Consider the following 19,992-nt stretch of genomic DNA (forward strand, 5'->3'; position numbering starts at 1 on the left):
TTATCTTTTTCCTTCCCACACATCGAAGGCACATATCGTCCCTACACACCCTGCGGAGTACAGCGTAGCGCCTCTCTGGCGGCGATCGCGCGAGGCTCTGGAGAAATGGTGCTATCGCCCTCCAATCAGCGGGCCCCGGATGTCGGCCACAGCCTCGCGAGCATCACCCGCATTGTAGGTCGGAGCACAGGGTATCCGTATAGGGAGTGGATGAGGGGCGGAAATTGGCAGCCAAGTTGAGACGGTCGGTTCATAGGGTTGGTACGGTTGTTGACGAAAAGCATGTCGAAAACGGAGTAAGTATATAGTCGTCATGACCTGTGTTTTCTGTTCTCGGTCCTCTGTTCAGTGTTATCTCGAAATCGCAATCTGGATACTCTACCTGCAGCACCGCCATCTTTGTCGACTTGGGTTTTGTTGAGCTGGACAGGTCTGGATCTACCCACAGTCTTCTCTCCTTACAGCCATGCAGGTGCTCCCCATCCTTCTCACTGCGGCTGCGACGGTGTGCAGCTCTGCCTGGGCTTCCTCCGGGGCGCAGTTCCGAGTGTTCGACAACACGGCGTACGTCAACACGACGATCGGGTACGGGACGACCAACATCAACTGGATACCCAACTACGTGTGCCATCCACTGGTGCAGGGCGGCGTGCTGCCGGCGGCCGAGGCGTGGAAGAGCGCAGTGCGCGAGTGGAACATCTACCCGGGCTATCCTCTCGTGCTGGACTGCGAAGACCTGTACTTCAAGAACGCGTCGACGGCCGACCTGAACCTGCACATCCTCTCTGCCCTCCAGACCTGGGCCGACGAGGTGGTGTCGCCGGGCCAGATCATCGGCTGGTACGGGTTGTCGGGGAACACGCTTCCCACTCTCTACGACCACTATCGCAGTCTGATTGCCAACCACAGCGCGCACGCCTTTTTCCCGTCCGCCTACACCTTCACCAGCAACCTGTCCAGTTGGAACAGTTCGCTGAACTCGGTCGTGCAGACCATCAAGACCATCGACGACAGCTTGCCCATCTGGCCGTACACCTGGCCTCAGTACCACAACAACTACACCTTCTTGCCCGTGGACCTGTGGAAGAGTGAGTTGCAGCTCCTGCAGGCGAGGCGTGACATTGACGGCTTCGTCATCTGGGGCGGCAAGAACCATGCCGTGTGCAACGATACCTGCCAGGCCACCGCCGGGCAACAGCCGTGGCTCAATGCCACCAGGACCTATCTGGCCACTCTCTACGGCTTGTACACTGGCCAAGCAGAGAGGTCTGGAGCCCAAGTGTTTTCATAATTCTAAGGCGGTGCAGTGCGGCAGCCGGGGCCAAGAAGGAAAAGGATAAGGGTACTGTACCTAACTTGTGATAATATGGTCTCTCACATCCCAATCTCATTTCTGTCAAAGGTTGAAATGTTCCATGTTCGCTCTCAAAGTGGTACAGGGGGGGCCCAGACTATTTAGGTGTGCCTATCGTGCCTGTATCAGCCTTCTGGTTAAAGGAAAAGGCTGGGAATGGTCAAGTTAGTGCCTAATTTTGATAGAATTCAATTCCACCCAGTAGATTGTCATGGGCCTCCACAGGCTACAAATTGAACCTGGATCTGTAGATTGCTATGGGCCTCCACAGAGGCTACAAACTAAATCTAAATCTAAATCTGAAACAGAAACCAAACAACCTCACACTTTACTACAATCGAGAGACTCTGGACTCTCTCCCTGGCCGAACGGTGGCGAGTCCGAGTCGTGGTCCGACGCGTAGGATACCTTGTGGAGGGTCCAGACGGTGGGAACGGCCAGCAGCAGACTGCCCATAGACAGGCCCCAGTTCATGGCGAACTGGGTCATAGGGCTGACTTTTTCGGCGTTGATTCTCCAGGCCATGGCACCGCCGGCGGGCTTGAGGGCCGAGTAGGCGCCGACGATGACGGCGTTGACGACGGGGTTGTGGGACTGGGCGCCGATGATCCAGTAGCAGTAGGCCTGCCAGAAGGAGTCGTAGACGCCGTAGAAAAAGTACAGGAACATGGGGCCCAGGTACTGGCTGCCGGCGCGGTAGTCGATGTCCTGCTTCAGCCCCTGCTTGAGGCGTCGGTCGTCCCACACCTGGAAGCGGTAGCCGCCGCCCCAGATGGCCATGCCGGTGACGAAGAGAATGGCCCAGCCGATTTGGGCGCGGGTGCGGCGGTTGAGCTGGCGCTGGCGCAGATGCAGATCGAGCACGACGCCCATCAGCAGGCCGCCGACCATTTGGGCGATCCAGTACAGGGCGCCGTTGAGCGATCGCGTGCGCAGGTTGAAGGTCATGCCGTTCACGTTGTTCTGCTGGTACGAGTAGAAGACGTTGGCGTTGTAGAACATCGGATACAGGCACATGATCTTCCAGTCGAAGATGATCTTGATGGCTTGCCCGACACTGCTGCGCACGTTGGCCCAGTTGAGCGTCTTGGACGCGGTGGGGATGCGGCTGCCGTGGTATTTCGTCGACAGCGTCTCCGTCGACGACACCAAGAGCGAAAGAGCCCAGCCGAACAGCATGACCACCATGTAGGCAATGTACGTCGAGTCTGTCACCGTGCCGGACTTGGAGTGGAAGTTGAGCCCGAAACTGGCCAGCGAGCCGATCGCGCCGCCGAGGTTGAAGATGACCCAGAACAGTCCTATGGCCCGGCCGCGACTGTTGTCGTCGGTGTAGGTCACCATGATGGTGCCCTGCGCAACCCAGAAGAAGGCCGCCCCGATCCCGAGCAGGGCTCCAGCCGCGATCACAAACGACCCGTTGGCCGTTCGGTTGTAGTGCAGCAAAGCCCCCGCGTACAGGGCATACGTCCAGCCGCCCAGGAGAAGCGACAGGCGAGGCCCGAGATACTTGTAGAACGCACCAACAAGCACCAGCGCCGCCCCGGCGGTGGCTGCGTGCGTGGCCACGTTGGAATTGGCCGCAACCGTGCTGTCGACCTGGCCCGAGCCTCCCATGCCGGTCAAGGCATTGTACATGCCAGGATTGCAGAAGGAAATCAGCGAAATCAGGCCGACCTGACACCACGGCTCGTGGTATAGTCTGCTGAAGACGTTTTGGCCTGAACCTGGCTGGGAGGGTAAGGGCGTGGTGCTATTGCCACCCCCGTCATGGTCATTTGAGAAGGTCACCCCGGCTTCGGCTTCGGTCTTGGAAAGAGACATTGCGAGATATCAGATATCGGAACAGAGAACAGAAGAGCGTACCTGTACCTGGCAGCCGGAGGAGTGAGGACAGCACACATCATTGCTCGAAATGCAGACAATATCCTGAGATATTTATCGTGGTGGCCCATGAAGCTAAAGATCACTAGAGGTCACCACGCACGCCATCTGTCCGGCTCTCGTTGACGCCGGCGGATCTCGCTGCCAACGAGATCCGTACAGTGGACAGAATCCACTCGCCGACATCCTGAGGCTTGTAGACGACTCCGTACTCTGTATAGATAGATATATCGGACACATGTTTTCGAACGATGGGACAAGTCTTGACCAAGCCAAGCTGACCGTCCACGTTCCAATGACACCACGCAGATACCAGTCGTCTCATCTGGCCAGCAAATGATGCCATCCCAGCAACATGGGACATTGGACCACCTCCTGACCGAGGCTGTCGGGCAACGGGCCCAATCGACCGACTCACTTAGTACGCTGGAGCTGTGCGAAGCCTTTAATTGGGAGGAGGCTCAGGTGGCCCCTGCCGTGGCTTGCACTCTGCCTGCGATTGCCTCGTTGATTGACGACCTGGTCCCGCGGCTTCGGAGTCACGGCAGACTGATCTATGTGGGAGCCGGCAATAGTGGCAGAGTCGGCTTTATGGACTGTAGCGAGCTACCCGCCACTTTTGCCGCCGATCCAAAGCAGTTCTTGGCCGTCGTCGCGGGAGGGCCTGATGCCATCATCCAGGCCCAGGAAGGGGCCGAGGACGGGGAGATGGACGGCGTCACCCGTCTGGAGGCTCTGCAGTTGACGTCCAAGGACACGGTCATAGGCATCTCGGCCTCGGGAAGAACCCCTTTCGTGGTCGGCGCACTCCTCCAGGCCCTGAAGAGTGATGCTCTGACGGTGGGTATCACGAATACACATCCGTCCCGGATCAGCAGACTTGGAGTCACACATTGCATCTCTGCTCTGGTCGGGCCTGAGTTGGTGGCTGGAAGCACTCGACTCAAAGCCGGCAGTGCTGCCAAACAGATCCTCAACATGATCAGTACCTGCTCCATGATCCGCCTGGGAAAGACCTACCAGGGCCTCATGATCGACGTGGCAATCAAGAACGACAAACTTCGAGCCCGGGGACGAAGGATCGTTCGCCATGTCGCCAAGGGAGCTCCTCTGTACATGGTCGACGAGAACGGATCCCTGTCGCCCAACACCATCCAGCTTCCTGACAGCCTGGAAGGCGATGCCATGCTCGACCGCCTGATTGCGACATGTGGGAACAGTGTCAAGCTGGCTTCAGCTGTGGCCATCTCTGGCCTTGACCCTGATGCTGCCCAACGTCAGCTAGATCTGATGGACGGCCACTTTCACCGGTTTGTCGAGAGCCTGAGCCTGCCAGTACAAGGACAAGCTGCCCGGGCAGAGACTAAGGCGCCGGTTCTCCCTAATGGCAGTGTCAGCCAAGAATACTTTCTGTCCATCGACGGCGGTGGAACCAATTGCACAGTGTGCATCGCAACGCGGTCCCAGATTGTCGCCCGCGCCACAGCCGGCGCGTGCAACTTCAACTGCGTCAGTCTGGAACAACTTCTGGAACAAGTCAAGTTGGCTCAAGCCAGGGCGCTGGCTCAAATGCCTGCCGAATACCACAGCGGCTCGTTGGCTAAGGCCGGCAGCATGGCCAGATGCAGGTTCAAATTCACCAAGGTGTGGGCAGCCATTGCTGGCCTGTACCACGCCTACCAACTCGAGACGTTGACGCGACGGCTCGAAGACTTGTTCGGCGTTTCCTTGGAGGACGGCAGTCTCTGGATCACCAGTGACAGCGTGCTTCCCAGCGCGTGTATTGGCCTGGATGACTCGGTGGAAGGGGGAGTTTCGGTGATTGCTGGCACCGGATCCGTGGCGACCGCCTTCCGAAAAAGGTCCAACGGCGAGGTGGCTCAGGTAGGCCGCACGGGTGGCTGGGGCCACCTCATCGGTGACCAAGGCAGTGCCTTCGACATCGGGAAGAGGGCGTTGCAGACGGTGTTGGTCCGCCTAGAGCAAAGCCAGGGCGGCGATGGCCATGGTCATGAACTGACGGAGCTCGAAGCCCGGATCTTGGCCAGGCTTGACTGTGGTGGCAAAGGGGAACTGCTCTCGAGCATTCTTCATTCGAGTAAACCAGCCAAGCTCCAGATTGGTGATGTGGCAAGGGTGGTTACCGACTTGGGCCTTCGAGAAAAGGACCCCGACCCCGATGCGCTGGCCATTCTCACGTCTGCAGCCCGATCTCTGGTGCAACTCATCCTCCCCTTGACCAAACCCCCCATTTGTGACCCCGGGGAAAGCTCCCTTGTTTTGTCCGGCGCCCTGCTCAACCTTCCTGGCTATCGAAAGCTGATATTGGACGAGCTGGCCTTCACGCAGCCGATCCCGTTCAAGAAGGTGGTTGTGTTTGATGATGTCTCAGGCTGTGCAGCCCAATTCCTTGCCAGGCGAACGGGGACGGAGTGATCGGAAAGACTCTGTATACTTACCTATACAAGACACGAGACACTACAAACTGCTTCGGTATAAGCATAGTTGGTGCTCAGTCGTAGTATGGGAATGGGGATGCCATCCATAAGCACAGCCAGCATTGAAAGGAGTTTAACCCGCCAATTAGGATCACTGATGTACACATAAAGATACAGATAATGAGAAACAAAGTCAGCCGCATGCATACAATATACAATTGCTAAGATGTTCGTAACAAACAGAGGTTGAAAGATCAGGTCCCTTGTTCTCCATACAACGAGCAAGGCCCAATTTATGACAGCCATTGCCAATATTAACTAACGTTGTTCGAATGTTCAGCTTGAATATTCGAATACAGTTGTACAAGGGTTGTCAAGACAAAGATAGAAGAGAACAAAAAGGGCACAGTACACAGTAAACAGTAACTAACCATCTCCCATCAACAATCAACCGACTAAGGTGTCACACTGGTCAAGAAGGGCAAGGTCAGATTCGTGTAGAAACTGGCGCCCTCCACCACCGCCGGAGTTCCGGCTGCCGTGACGTTGCAGTTCTCGTTGAAGTTTCCCCAGGCATTGTACTTGTCGGCGATGAAGTCCAAGTAGCTGCTTAGCAAACAACTGTTTCCTGGACCGTCCTGACACGACACTGGATAGACAGCATCGTTGAGGAGGATCCGGATATAGGTCGAATTGCCAGACGTGGCACGCTTGGAATGGGAATGCGAGCCATCCCCATCCCCATCCCAGTGCTGGCCCATTGTCCGAGTCACGGTCACGGGCTCTCCGCAGTCAGATAAAGTGGGAGGAGCAGTCCCGACCAGAGTAGGAGTGGGAGAAACAACCTCGATCAGAGTAGGAGTGGTAGAAACAGCCCCGATAAGAGTCGTCGAAGCACCCCCGACCGGAGTCGTAGTCGTCGCGGTGGCGGACTTGGTTCTGGTCGTTGCAGTTGCAGATGCAGGACCGGTGGGACGAGGAGCATCGGGCTCGCAGTTCAGCACCTCGAAAGCGACGGTGCCCCTCATGGAGATGAAGCGCGATGTGATGTAGGTCCAGTAGTCGGGGATTCCGGTGGAGGGCAAGGGTGGTTGGTCATCGAAAATGCCCATGGCGGCCGTCATCTGCGCAATCTGGTTGTCGTTGAAGAAGTTCATGAGCAGGTCAGGCAGAACGAAAGAGGAGCCGTCGAAGTCGACCCCGACCTGGCCCGGCCCTTGGTCCAAGAGGGAGAGCAGAGCCTTGAGGTAGGGCAGCCACATGGATTTCGGGATGGCCGAGCCCGGTCCTTGGGTGTAATAGTAGCTCAGGCCCTGCGCGTACTCAAAGCCCTTGAGTTCGTCGTCGGTGAAGACGCTGCACCATGGAGAGAGGCGGCCGACAATCTGCGACTCGTAGCCGCACAGAGAGGGGAAGCCCGAGATGTCGGAGCTGGTCAAATTGAGGTCGCCATCGATCAGCTTGGACAACCGAGCTTGGATGGGCGGCAGATAGACGTTGTTCCCTAGGAGTAGGAGGCACGTTAACGTTAGTCTTGAGATTCGGGCCAGCTAATTTCACACAACAGTACTAAAAGTTCGCAGCGCTTACACTCGGTGGTCTTGTTGGTTTTGGTCGCCTTGAACAGCGGGCAGCTGTCTGAGGGGCCGAGCGAGTTGCCCGTTGCCAGCGGCGACGAGGTCGAGTTGATGCTGACCACGCTACCGAACTGTTCGGCCAGCGTTCCCATGAATCCGCGCATGAAGTTGCGCGCAGTATTCACCACACGGGACCCGGAAATGGGCCAGGAATACTGGTTGGCCCAGACCAGGAAGGGCTGGCCATCGACATAGTTGAGGTCGGGGTCTGATTCAGCGTCAGCGTCGGCGCCAGTGTCATGTGCTCGGCAGCATAGCTATTGCTATAGCCAGGAAAGACGGAGACGGCTATATTCACATCGTGTTCTCATGGAATAACCCAGATCATAAGCCTGGGATATCAGCTGTCAGCATCTCCTCATCATGTCATGCCCCTTGCATGGCATTGGGATTGGCCAAAGACGTGACTACCTCCTTAGCACCCGTGATGGATTCCTGGGACATCTGAACAGTGGTGTTTTTCAGCACCGGCTCCCAAGACTTCAAGAAAGCCAAGGAACCAGTAGCGGTGAAGTTTGCTGCTTGAATCTATGTATATGCGCGCAAAATGCTTCTCGTCAGTACTCAGTAGCGTGCTCAAGTTGAGCCTTGAGCTCGAGGTCAGGGGGAAGAATGGCAAGCAAACCAACCTTGTTGTACAAAGTGACCCAGCCCTGGTAGGAACCTGGATCGGGAAATCTATATATGACAATCACCTGTTAATGCGGCTGATTCTTCTGAGCCAGGTGAAGGTGAATGTGGGCCGGGCCCGAACCTGCTTCCATGTCTCACCAGGTAGGCTGCTTGCTGTACTGAGCAGCCATCAGGGACATCGCTAGAGATACCCTTGATACTGGGACCTAGGATGTGGTTCCGAGCATTAGCATTAGCAATGCATGCTGCGCAAGATACTGGATATTGGAATGGGGTCAATTGCTTACCAGCGATCCAAGGACTGCTCGCACCGAGCCACGCGAGAGGGTCTGCTGCGCCCACGACATCTGGCAGGTTGATATCCTGTGTCGGGCTCAGATTCTGGGCGGCTACCGCACCGACACCGACAAGCAACAATGCCGCCGAAAGTGATCTCAGGGACGGCATGATGGAGAAGATATCAAAAATTGGTACCGATCGACTGACTGTTGGCAATCCTTCCTTCTCCGTACTCTTGTATATTTATATTGATACAACTGCGAGACCGGCCATCTGGCCCGTCCAACAGCCAAAATGGAACAATAATGGGCTTTTCATGGTCCATACCGGACAGAAGTACCCGGAATCAGAATTGTCCTGTTCTAGCCTGCCGTTAATTACCCACTGTCAAATTCATCACTACACCTAGGCGCAAAAGAGGGGGGAGAGTAGAATAAAAGGGAACGGAAGAAGAGCAAATGAAGGGCACGTGTGGGCATTGGGCAACGATGATTTGAGACGAGTTAATTGCGTATAGGAAATACATACTAATTAAGTCTGTACCCCGCTGAAACTCTATGCCTAGGAAGAGAAGGTCCCAAGGCTGAGGCAATTTCTCGGTAATTGTCAGCCTTGCACGTGCTAGACCTTTAGGTAGGGATCAATTGGGGCTTAGGCCCCTGAGTCCCTGAGCCCTCTTTAAGCTCTCCTCGTCCCTTAGGCTAGCTTCTTCTACAACCATCACCGTTATAATTAAGTCACCCAGACCCAGCTTCCTGGGCCAAGGCAGATCTGGTCTGCGTTCCGGCAGTAGTCTTGGTGGTGGGTTGGCAGTCAGTTCCTCGTATTGATAACCGCCGGCGATGAGATATGATTCCGACCAAAATCATGCACGCCTCCATTTCGACACCTATCAGGCATTTTGTTCATCAAAGGGATTGACGGTTCTCTTGAATCTCTCTCAAACTTTATAGTCGTTTAACCACGGATCATCGAGGAGCTCACGGGCAGTTAGCCGGTCATTCGGATCCCATCGCAATATTGACCTGATAAAGTTGAGAAACTGCTCCTTCTTTTCGCCTTCAAACCGCTATTCTCTTGCCTCAAGTGACAACTTGTCGGTTAGGTCAATGCCAGTTATAATGCGGCCTGGATCAGCCTTCAGTTTACACCCAACAGACTCCCGAAACGAAGGAACATACCTGATCGGTCAAAATACTTCCAACTAGTCTCACTCTTTTGCAAAAACTCTAGGGGGGGCGGGCCAAGGTATGCTGCCATTTCTGAGATGTGATATTTATTTGAAAGCTTGTTGGTGACCGGGTCGTAAGCATCAAACAGATGTTTATCGTAAAAAACATCCCAGATCTAAAGGGACTTAGTAAGCAACTTGAATTCTGATTTGACGTTGCACAGGATGTACCATACCATGGCGCCAATGTTCCAGATGTCAACACTGTAGCTCCAGCTCATGTCCAGTAAGACCTCGGGTGCTCTGTAAATTTCTGGCTGAATATCATCGTCGCTATTTCCTCCTTCGAATCGAGCTAGGCCAAAGTCGCTCAAGACGGGAAGTCCAATCACCTTTGGCCTGTCAATGGGGCGAGACTGGTAGATCGTGCGGTCTGCGTAGATATTTCGTGGGCTAGGGTTAGCTATCTCGTCTTTTTCAAAGGCTTCCAGAACTGAGTCATCGCCGAGACCAAGCATAATGTTGCTTGCTTTGATATCTAGGTATGTATCAGCTTAGGAGTCCATTTGGTGTTCAATACCGTAGACTATTCCACACCTGTATGCACCAAGTGACATTCGCTGTGCAGATAGTCTACTGCTCGAAGAAGGCAGGAAAGCAGCGGTCTAAGGAGCTCTTCTGTGAGTCTGTGCCGGCTGTCTTGGTATTGGAGTGCCCTGAGGCTTTGCCAAAGAGGACGGTGGACGAGACATTGATGCTTGCCATCGGGACCTTCGGCCTCGAAGCTATCAAGGCAGGTGCGAACATATTTCCGTCCAGGATGGTCGGATTCAATCGTGTTTAGATATTTGTAGATCGTCACCTCGTGGTCCAAGGCTGAACTCAGGCATCGTGCAAAGATTTTGAGAACGACGTAGTTCTGCTTCCTGTAGGTTGGTTGTTAGTTAAGAGTCTTTCAAGTAGGGTCATGATGCACACTCCAGATCCCAGGCGAGCCAAACCGTTGAGCTGGCACCAAATCCAAGCTTCCCAACAATTCTGTACTTGGACGCGAGAACTTCACCAATGTAGGTCGGGTAGAAGTTCGAAGGGCTGTAGAAAGGAAGAGTCTCTTCTTCGATTTTCCTTATGCTATTCTCTTGTCTGAGATCCTTCCCTCCAGTTGGAGAGTAGCTTCTGAATTGAGAAGAGTACCACAGACGCTTCCATGGTGCGCATTTTATTGCGGTCGGGGTCAGGCGCCATCGTATAGTCGCCCTGTGCATGAGGTCTGCAGTGTTGCGTAGTTCATAGAGTGCCTAGCACCTCCTACCTGTCGGTGTTGTAGTAGTGTCTTTTCACTTCAAATGACGGTGACTCCCTCATGAATAAGCGTCATTTAAGTAAAAAGACGCTACTATCTTCTCTTCTTTCCTACCTTTCTCGATAAGTTTATACTATAACAATGGTATTTTATCTTAAAGATAAAATTTATAGGTTAAGTGGTACTACTAGCTATAACTATATAAAATTACCTATTACCGTTATCGAGTATAGGAAGACAAGGCTGTATATTCTACCTAAATCCGAGTGGGTTGGTGTCTGGCAAGAGATTTGCGCAGGCTGCCAGTGGCTTGGCAATTTGACGGCACTGCCGCTGCTCGAAAAAGACTTGGTTAATTGTAGCTTGATGAATTCAATTTCTTTACCAAAGCGCAATAGACCTCAGACATCGACAATCCCACATCCGCAGAGATCTCGAGCTACACAGCTCGAGACTGCGACCCTGATCTCGTACACAACGCTGTCTCTCACCCCGCTGAGAACGCTTTTCAATTCTTCCCTTCGCCTTTCAATCTTCGCAGCCGGATCTGCAATTGCAACTGAGCCTTGCTTCAAGCCAACCTTGCGTAAAAGCGCTGCCGTTCTTCTCAACCACCCCCAGACCCGCGGATACGCTAAGAAGAAGATGCCTCCCAAGAAAGCCGTCAAAGAAGAGAAGATCCTGCTAGGCAGGCCGGGGAACAATTTGAAGAGCGGTATCGTATGTAGGCAGTGTCCACAGAAAAGACTCTACGTCGCCGGCCACGATGGACTGACATGCTCGCTAGGTTGGTCTGGCTAATGTCGGCAAATCCACACTTTTCCAAGCCATTACAAAATGCTCGCTGGGCAACCCTGCAAACTTTCCCTATGCCACCATCGATCCTGAAGAGGCACGAGTGATCGTCCCCGACGCTCGATATGACTGGCTTTGCGAACACTATAAGCCCAAATCCCAGGTCCCAGCCAACTTGACAGTATATGACATCGCTGGTCTGACCCGAGGCTCTTCTACGGGCGCTGGTCTCGGTAACGCCTTCCTGTCACATATCCGGGCGGTCGACGCCATTTTCCAGGTTGTGCGGTGTTTTGATGACGCCGAGATTATCCATGTCGAGGGAGATGTCAACCCGACGCGAGATTTGGACATCATCTCCGAAGAGCTGAGACTAAAGGACATCGAGTTTGTCGAAAAGGCCAAGGAGAACTTGGCAAAGCAGACGAGAAGAGGCGGCCAAAGTCTTGAAATGAAGAAATTGAAAGAGGAAGAGGCCACAGTGGACAAGATCCTTGCCTTCTTGAAAGACGGCAAGGAAGTCCGAAAGGGCGACTGGAGTCCCAAAGAGGTAAGCTGGCTCCCCCTTTTACTTGTCGTCACATCTTTCTGTCCCATTTATCATGATGAACAAGAGCTATTAGCTCTATAATCCCAGCTCGTCGACAGCAGCCTCGCTATATATCTCACGTTTGAGGCTGCAATGAGAGGAAGTCCAACCCTGAAACCCAACAGAACACACTTTGACTGTACCTGGCAATGGCTGTCTAGCAATCACTGACACAGAGTTTGTCGTAGGTCGAGGTGATCAATCCTCTCTTCCTACTTACTGCCAAGCCAGTCGTCTACCTGGTCAACTTGTCCGAAAAGGACTACATCAGACAGAAGAACAAGTATCTCCCCAAGGTCATGGAATGGATCAAGACCAATGCGACCGGCGACCCAGTCATCCCGATCTCCGTGTCGTTTGAAGAGCGTCTTGCCAGCCTCTCGGACGAAGAGGCAGCCGAGGAATGCAAAACACTCAACACCAAATCGGCCTTGCCCAAGGTCGTCGTGACCATGCGCCAGGTCCTCAACCTTATCAGTTTCTTCACCACCGGCACAGATGAAGTCCGACAGTGGACCATTCGGAAGTCAACGAAGGCTCCGCAAGCTGCAGGAGTGATCCACACAGATTTCGAAAAGACCTTCATCCAGGTCATCGTTTACAACTACGCGACTTTAAAAGAGTATGGCGACGAGAACGCAGTGAAAGCTGCAGGAAAGGTCATGACCAAGGGCAAGGATTATGGTAAGCAAGCTGCCACCCGAACATGATCAACCCCAACCCCCGCGTACTGACTGTGCCCTCGCTGCAGTCGTCGAAGACGGTGATATCCTCCTGATCAAAGCCGGTGCGGCCAAGGCTTGAAAGTCTGAGTCTTATACCCCCTTTCCCAGGAGAAGCGAGACCCAGTCATCATTCTTCCTGCGGATGAATGGCCCAGGCGCTCCTCTACCCGTCCGCATTCTGGACTTGTTCGACCTCACTGCTCAGGACAGGTTCCGAATCGGGCTTTATTGAAGCATCAATGGCACGCAAACACTTTTTTTGGCCGTGGCTGCTCCTGCCGTGATCCCAAATTACAGATCACTACGACATTTCGATGTAGATGGCATGGCAAGCTGCTTCATCACCATCAATCGACCAGAGCGATGATGGGGCTGCCAATCAAACAAATCAGCTTTAACGGAGCTTGCTTAATCCCTCCCTGTTCGCAAATGACTTATGCCTTGCCTTAGTTTCTCCCGTCCCTGTCCCATCTCATAAGTAATGACGGGTCTTGACCCCAGGTGCTGCCCATCCGAAGCTCCATTCGTCGATCAGTTTTCAAAAGTAGTGTCACAGTGCTCATGCCAGATCGATGCCATCTCGGCCATGCTATCCTATCCCATCCCGTCCGGTCCTATCCGATTCAACGGTCCCGCAGTGATGTCCGTCCCCCCGTCGTGTTGTCCATGTATCAATCAAAGGCCCGCCCAAGCCACCCGGTTCTAACGTACAAAGCGCAGAGGCCTGCAGAGACTATGCCAGGCTTTCCGTCAAGAAGAAGGCATCCGAAATAAAAATTCACTTTTCGAGCGCCATGTCGTCCCGATCCGGATCCGGATCGTTGCCCGTCTCGTCGACATCGACCAGATGGAGCATTCTCGCATACGGCACCGTGATTCGCTGCAGATCGCGATGTTTCCCTGTTCACAAGTAAATCAGTCACCTGGCTCGTTCTCCGTCACTTTGGAGAGGCAAGAGCAAAGCGGAGAGGGGGGCATATGAGCATCAACATAGGGATACAAATAGACATACCGAGTAGCAAGACGACGTCTTTGAGAAGTTCTTCTCTAGGCCACCCGCAGATCGTCGTTGACTCTTCCTGCCAATTGCGGCCTTCGACCGCATTCGGGGCCAGGATTTTGCCGCTTTCACCTGGTCGGTCTGGTTGCGGTTCCTCGACGATTCCACCCACCAGAGTGCGCAACAGCTCCTCCACTTTCAACCGTAGCCCTTCAGCGCCGAGTCTCTTCACGTACATGAGCAAATAGATCCTGAACTCGTCTTTGGCACCAAGCATGAGGGACGCCGCAATACGGTTCTCCAGGTGGGCAATGGACACGCCGGATTCAAAACTCTCAAATCCCTCGCGCGACAGCAGGACCTTGACGAGCCGTTGTAAGAAATAGGCACGACCACGCAAGAGGGTCTCAGACGTAGTGTTCCTCTCCAACCACGGAATGATGCCGGACGACACGTCGACAGACTTTTCGGCGTTGTTTCCAGTCTGACCCTTCGACGACTGGATGTTACCCACCGAAGAATCGGTCGTGTTCCAGTATTGACTGCCCACTGCCCACCAGACCTCGGATAAGCGTTGCCAGCAGTACATCTGGGGCGAGTAGGCGAAGCCTTCGCCGTTCGACAGGGTGACAACGATACGGCCCTCAGAATTCAGGCGAGCGTGCGTGATGGCTGGGGCACCGGTCGGATGCGCCGCAAGAGAATGCAGCGCTGTGTCGAGAACAGGGGCCAGTGACACGGGCGGATGGGGCGACGACATAGTCTTAACGTTCCAAACATAACACATGCCCACGCTGGTGATACACAGCAGCCAGGACTCGTTAGCCGCGAGAATCACTGGCTGGGCTTCCATGACGATGGCGCTGTTGAGCCGTCGGCCGTGCGGCGTCCAGAGGTATATTGATCCAGCCTCGTCCGCCGCCGCCCAGAATTTATGATTCCCTGTCACCAGGAGGACAGGACGAGGCAGGAAATCCTGCCATAGAGGCTGGTCCTTCCTCGTTAATGTGATCCGACACGGTTCACGATCTTGCGCTCGCGGTGTCAAAGATGGACCCGAAGGATTGCGAGCTTCGAATACAAATTCGGCCCTCGATTTGCTGGCAGCATCCTTCAAAACCTCGGCTGGCTTCCCTGCGGAATCGATGCCTTGCACGATATGTGCGCGGATTTTCGGTACTGCAAGTCGCAGCTGGCTCATACTGATTGCCGGGTTGATAACGGCAGGCCGGATCCACTCAGGGGTGACTTCCTGTCCGCTGGAAGGTAGCTGGTGCTGTGCTGGGAGTAGCCCCTCGGGTGTATTGGCGAGAATGGGAACAGCTCCCTTTTGACTCGCGGCGAGCACTCGTTTCTCTGTAGTTCCATCCTCCTCGCCTTCTAGCTGTGCATATTTCCTCTTGTTCCCCAGCAGTAAAGATGCTATACCGCCCTTAGGAAGACCGTCGAACGGCTTGGAGAGATCGAGGACTGTCTGCGGAGCATCGACGGCTTGAACATTGGCACTGGCACTGACGAGCTTTGTTTGGGGCAGAGAAGATTCGGCGCCGCCTGCGCCGGACACCAACAAGGGTCGGATACGCTTCTTGCCATCTTTGGTGATTTCGACCCTATTCTTGAGGCGTTCAAGTTTCGCCTGGTTCAGATCGTCTTGTGCCTTTGCAGCTGCGTGCCCATTCAATCGGTTCTCGGTCCCGTTCTGCAAAGTTTCTGTCGTTGTTGCCCCATTCGTTGATGCAGCTGCATTCACTGGGGCGGCGTGGGCAGACTGCGAGTCACCCATGAGAGCGCCCATCCTGCCTTCAACGCCCTTCAACTCGCCCGCCTTACTCAATTCTTCCAAGCGCAGGGCCTCAGTCGTCTCAGGGAATCCGAGACCCTTCCTCGAAGTTCCGAACTTACTAAGTGACCGGTCGTTCTCTTCAATGGGTCTTGGATAGCCTAACTCACCCGACTCGAACATGACGGTCAAGATCGTGCCGTCCAAAGCTGTTGCAAATAATGCCTGTCCGTCTGGGCTCCATGCTAGATCAGAGATGGGTTTCCCGGCAACGTCCTGCTGCACAACTAGAGGCCGTGGATTGTTCGTCGTCCAGATGCTTAGGCATTTGTCCGCACCTCCACAAGCGATAACTGTTGTATGAGCGGGGACATGCCCTTCAGGGGCGAGTCGATTGACCGGCTCCGAGCCATATAATCTCGGCGAGAAAGCGCAAACTTCAACAGGCCCCTCGTGCCCAATCAATGTGGTATCGCCATCCCAGGTTCCGCGATTAATGATGGCGATCGCACTGACTGGCCCGTTGACCGCATTGGAGGCGGCAATATGCTGTCCGTCTGGCGCCCAAGAGCACCTGCGAAAATATGTTGTAAGCGGAGAATTCACAAAGGGTTGAGTAATTGTCTGCTCGAGAATGAAGTTGTTAACTGCGTCGTGGCTGGTATAGTTTTGAGTAGGGGAGGTGAAGCGGAAGATTCGAATTGTTCGGTCGTCGCTCGCAGTTGCAAAGTACTTGTTGGCCGGATCAAAAGTGATGCCTTTGACATGGCTCGAGTGGTTGGACAACGTTTTGAGCTTCTCAAAGGTATAGCCCGACCAGACCACGACCTTGGAATCCAGACCGACCGAGACCAAGATCGTTCCGTCGTATGACCAGCCCAGATCCTGTACGTCGTTGTCGTGCCCGATCAGCCTGCGAAAAATGCGCCAGTTTTCAACCGGGGGAGCCTCGTTTGAACCTAGATCGTCCCTAAGCACAAGAGGTCCTGCAACAGCAGAAAACCAACTCACCGAATGTGGCGTGGCTCGGTGGACTGGGGTCATGTGTGTATATGCAAACAATCTTGTCATCGGCCCCTGAGGCAAGGAACTTCCCTCCGGGGGAGAAGCGAACGGTGTGGATGGTGCCAGAGTGATAGCTCATAGAGGCCAACTGTCTGGGCTTGTCGTACTTTGCATTTGCGGCGTTATAGATGGCTTCCGTAGACCATATTCGCACGTAGCCATCTGCGCGGCTAGTCAGCAGGCTGCATCACTTCCAGAGGACAGTAGGATTCGAAGCGCATGAGTGGTAGACGTACCACCGGCCGCTGTAACCAAGCGTTGTCCGTCCGGAGACACATGGCAGCTGTAGACTTCAAAGTCCTTCTTTTCCCCTGATTATACCGCTGTTAGCCCTTGGACACATTGTAATTCGTATGCGACGTAGTTGACGCGCTTTAACGCGTCGTGAGACTTTTTGTGCTGATCGACGTACCCCCATGTGTGAGCCAGATGGGCTTGATGATATGCATCGCGGACTATCTCGACGGCCGTAGGAGGGTCATTGCGAGCGAGCGAGGCGAGCGAGAGCAGGCGCAGGAGGATAGCGAGACGGCAGACCCAGCGAGAGTCTTGCACGGCCTTGATCCGATGCCGAAGGGCGGGTGTGTTGTGCAAACCGTCGTCTTAATGAAGTCGAACCGTCACTCCCTTGCGCTGCTTTTTTGGCGGGTCAAGTCATGTTACGTGAAAGCTCATGCACACCACCGTAGAGTCCAGGTATAGACGCAGACAGTGCCGCTTTTAATATCCCTATACCGGGGATTCGCCCCTTTTACTTGTTTTGCCTTGCCGGCTCTACTTTGTCACGTTTCTTAAGACGACAAGTGAAGACAGCATGTCGGTCGGTCGGTCCGAATCATGCCAACACGAATGTTATCCTCACAGCAGGTGGGAATACAAAGTCATCAGCACTCTAATTCTCGATGAACTATCTCGGGCCAGTTCCTAGTGCCACTTGTCTCATCTCGTGAGGATTGTGCTCGCCGCCTTTCCCAGTCGCCAGTGTCTGTATTTGATGTAGTGGCACCGTCTGGTCATGCCTTTTGATGTCACCAGAGCTGAACAGAGTTGCAACGCTTCAGAACGGTCTTCTCAACGGGTGTGCCTCTATGTTCAGAGCGGTCTTTTCAATTGGTGTGCCTCTGTGTTCAGAACGGTCTTCTTAATAGGTGTGTCTCTGTGTTTAGGAACGGTCTTCTCAATTGATGTGCCTCTGTGTTCAGAACGGTCTTCTCAACGGGTGTGCCTCTGTGTTCAGAACGTACTCATCAAGACTGACGAGCTCGGGATCGCTGAAAATCAAGTAGAAATACTTCAGTGTTTCAGCCAACCAGAAACTCTCCATGCGATCATCTTTGGGAGGGAGGCCGTCAGCCCCGATCGCGGTAATGTCGGAAATGGCCGCGTTGCCATATTCCGTTTGTGTGATGTTTTGGATGGCCGTGAACATCTTCCATGCTGCCTCACGATAGGCATTGTCTCCCGTGACTCGATACAAGATGAAGACACTCTCAATCGCCTCGGGACGCAGAATGTAGCGTCGATCATCGATATCGGTATACCCTGGAGGAACCCTTTTCTGAACAATGATCTCATCTGCATTCTTGTTGGATGGGACATCGCCAGTCCTTTCCATAACTGCCGCTGTCCATAGATCAGTGCTCCATGTGCAGTTTTGCTTGGACTGACAGGGCACGAGATGGGCGATTTCCGGCATCACCCCCGCAGGCATGTTTTCGTAAGCCCAGATGCACCCTTTGGTAATCTTCTGCCCTAGAGAAACATGCTCCTCATTCGAGAATAGACGTCCTCCCAAGGCCAGCATCCCTCCAGCAAAACAAGTCAGATGTTGAGCACGAGGCTCCACGACGACGGACGAGCCCTCGTTGTTAGCTCGAGCATCGCCTGACATGAGAATGTCTTCATCAAGTGGTACCATTGGCCGGAAGAAGAGGTGCTTAATCGCGGCCGACACAGACTGCTCGTACAGCTTTTGATAGGTGGGCTCCACGCCTCCAAGCAAGGCGTATTCTTTCGGAAAGTACTCGTATAGAGAGTCAGACATACCCCCCAGCGTGAACGTGGTGTCTGCAGTCAAGTCTTGGTCCCGTGGATTCACAACCACGGGCCAGAGACCCGGTATTTTGGTCTTTTGCTGTTGCTCATCAAAGAGGCTGGTTATTCTTTGGATTGCATCGTACCACCTGTGATCTCCGGTCAGTTGGCTGAGTCGGGTAAACTCAACCGACAAAGATCCTAGTTCAGAGACCAGCATCCAGTCTGGAGCTGTCTGTCTCTCGCCATTTGCTGCCTTTTGCCATTCCCACCTTGTTATTGGCATGTGGTTGGGGGTGTCAAATGCCACTAACAGCATCTCGCCGACTTCGACAGCCTTGTGTAGTAGGCCAGCATCTCCACTCAGATCATGTGCTGCTAGGAAACCACCAAGGTATCGAATAGTTGTTTCAAATATGTTGACGGTGTTGTCCGTCGATGTAGAAAAGTTGAGGACCATAGAGGAATGTGTGGCTTCATGGAACTCATCCCTGAGATCCATGATCCATAAAGTGTCGAGCGAATCCACCAGGGTGGCAGCCCAACCACCAAAACTGTTCCGTCCAGCCCCAGATATGGGTGAGAGCTCATCAAGCATCCATGCTTTTACTCGGTATGATTGCCAACACCGTGTAAACGCATCTTTAACGTCTTGACGTCTCTGTAGGCGAAGTTCGCGATCTGGCCCCAATTCGGTACTGAACTCATGCTGAACACGGGGGAGCGTCTTTGGCCTCTCGGTTGGCAGAGGAGTCAGACTCTCGAGGGGATAATGCGTGACACGATTCTCCCAATGGAAACTGCCGTCGGTGGACTGGGGCGCCGGTTTGTAGGGCTTTATTGGTGTCGGTGGTTGCCGAGAAGGGCGGTATATGTGGACTTGATAAAGGAAGAGGAGAAAAATAACAGTGAGGGTGAGGAAGAGAGTCCAGCGACGAGAGAAGGGAAGCGCCATGGACACAGAAAGGACATGCAACGCTATGGATAGCTGCCAACCGTCTGCCTGGTCAGAGGCTGAAATGTCCAAGAAGATGCAGAGAGGCCTTGTACATGAGATGGACTAAGGAGAGGAGGAGCAGCCATAGTCTTGAAGAGCGTGACTTGTTGATTGACTCTGGCGTGAATAGACGCTGAAGATGTCACCAAATAGAGGGTTGGTCTGCACGCCAACTTCAACAGAAGTTGGAAGGAGGTGACTCCTACAGTGCTACAAGATGTACTCCGTATCTAAGGTACCTATAGGTACTAATCAGTAGGCTTAGGGTGGGTGCCAGAATTAAAGGCGGTTTGTCCAACTACTACTTC

The 19,992-nt window shown here is 53.8% G+C and overlaps 8 protein-coding genes across 8 annotated transcripts; 3 read left to right on the forward strand and 5 right to left on the reverse strand.

Moving 5' to 3' along the window:
- Positions 1-466: 466 nt before the first annotated feature.
- A1O3_09778 (uncharacterized protein) lies at positions 467-1,291 on the forward strand (the record flags this gene model as incomplete). The annotated part of the gene is made up of 1 exon (XM_007739871.1): positions 467-1,291. One exon carries the CDS (start codon positions 467-469, stop codon positions 1,289-1,291), a length of 825 nt encoding a protein of 274 aa, XP_007738061.1.
- A 384-nt stretch (positions 1,292-1,675) lies between these two features.
- A1O3_09779 (uncharacterized protein) lies at positions 1,676-3,178 on the reverse strand (the record flags this gene model as incomplete). Its single annotated transcript, XM_007739872.1, has 1 exon — positions 1,676-3,178. One exon carries the CDS (start codon positions 3,176-3,178, stop codon positions 1,676-1,678), a length of 1,503 nt encoding a protein of 500 aa, XP_007738062.1.
- Positions 3,179-3,577: 399 nt separating this feature from the next.
- Positions 3,578-5,674, forward strand: A1O3_09780 (N-acetylmuramic acid 6-phosphate etherase; the record flags this gene model as incomplete). Its single annotated transcript, XM_007739873.1, has 1 exon — positions 3,578-5,674. One exon carries the CDS (start codon positions 3,578-3,580, stop codon positions 5,672-5,674), a length of 2,097 nt encoding a protein of 698 aa, XP_007738063.1.
- Positions 5,675-6,131: 457 nt separating this feature from the next.
- On the reverse strand, positions 6,132-8,393 carry A1O3_09781 (uncharacterized protein; the record flags this gene model as incomplete). Its single annotated transcript, XM_007739874.1, has 7 exons — positions 6,132-7,180; positions 7,267-7,521; positions 7,612-7,645; positions 7,725-7,841; positions 7,943-7,991; positions 8,068-8,152; positions 8,234-8,393. 7 exons carry the CDS (start codon positions 8,391-8,393, stop codon positions 6,132-6,134), a joined length of 1,749 nt encoding a protein of 582 aa, XP_007738064.1.
- Positions 8,394-9,165: 772 nt separating this feature from the next.
- Positions 9,166-10,641, reverse strand: A1O3_09782 (CMGC/SRPK protein kinase; the record flags this gene model as incomplete). Its single annotated transcript, XM_007739875.1, has 6 exons — positions 9,166-9,294; positions 9,375-9,572; positions 9,633-9,934; positions 9,994-10,322; positions 10,375-10,488; positions 10,598-10,641. 6 exons carry the CDS (start codon positions 10,639-10,641, stop codon positions 9,166-9,168), a joined length of 1,116 nt encoding a protein of 371 aa, XP_007738065.1.
- A 703-nt stretch (positions 10,642-11,344) lies between these two features.
- A1O3_09783 (uncharacterized protein) lies at positions 11,345-12,887 on the forward strand (the record flags this gene model as incomplete). Its single annotated transcript, XM_007739876.1, has 4 exons — positions 11,345-11,419; positions 11,487-12,044; positions 12,272-12,767; positions 12,835-12,887. 4 exons carry the CDS (start codon positions 11,345-11,347, stop codon positions 12,885-12,887), a joined length of 1,182 nt encoding a protein of 393 aa, XP_007738066.1.
- Positions 12,888-13,586: 699 nt separating this feature from the next.
- A1O3_09784 (protein HIR1) lies at positions 13,587-17,102 on the reverse strand (the record flags this gene model as incomplete). Its single annotated transcript, XM_007739877.1, has 5 exons — positions 13,587-13,708; positions 13,821-16,547; positions 16,600-16,815; positions 16,890-16,964; positions 17,066-17,102. 5 exons carry the CDS (start codon positions 17,100-17,102, stop codon positions 13,587-13,589), a joined length of 3,177 nt encoding a protein of 1,058 aa, XP_007738067.1.
- Positions 17,103-17,851: 749 nt separating this feature from the next.
- On the reverse strand, positions 17,852-19,642 carry A1O3_09785 (uncharacterized protein; the record flags this gene model as incomplete). Its single annotated transcript, XM_007739878.1, has 1 exon — positions 17,852-19,642. One exon carries the CDS (start codon positions 19,640-19,642, stop codon positions 17,852-17,854), a length of 1,791 nt encoding a protein of 596 aa, XP_007738068.1.
- Between the last annotated feature and the right edge of the window lie 350 nt (positions 19,643-19,992).

This window comes from Capronia epimyces (assembly GCF_000585565.1).
Source record: "Capronia epimyces CBS 606.96 chromosome Unknown aczIQ-supercont1.10, whole genome shotgun sequence".
Taxonomy (NCBI): Eukaryota; Fungi; Ascomycota; class Eurotiomycetes; order Chaetothyriales; family Herpotrichiellaceae; genus Capronia; species Capronia epimyces.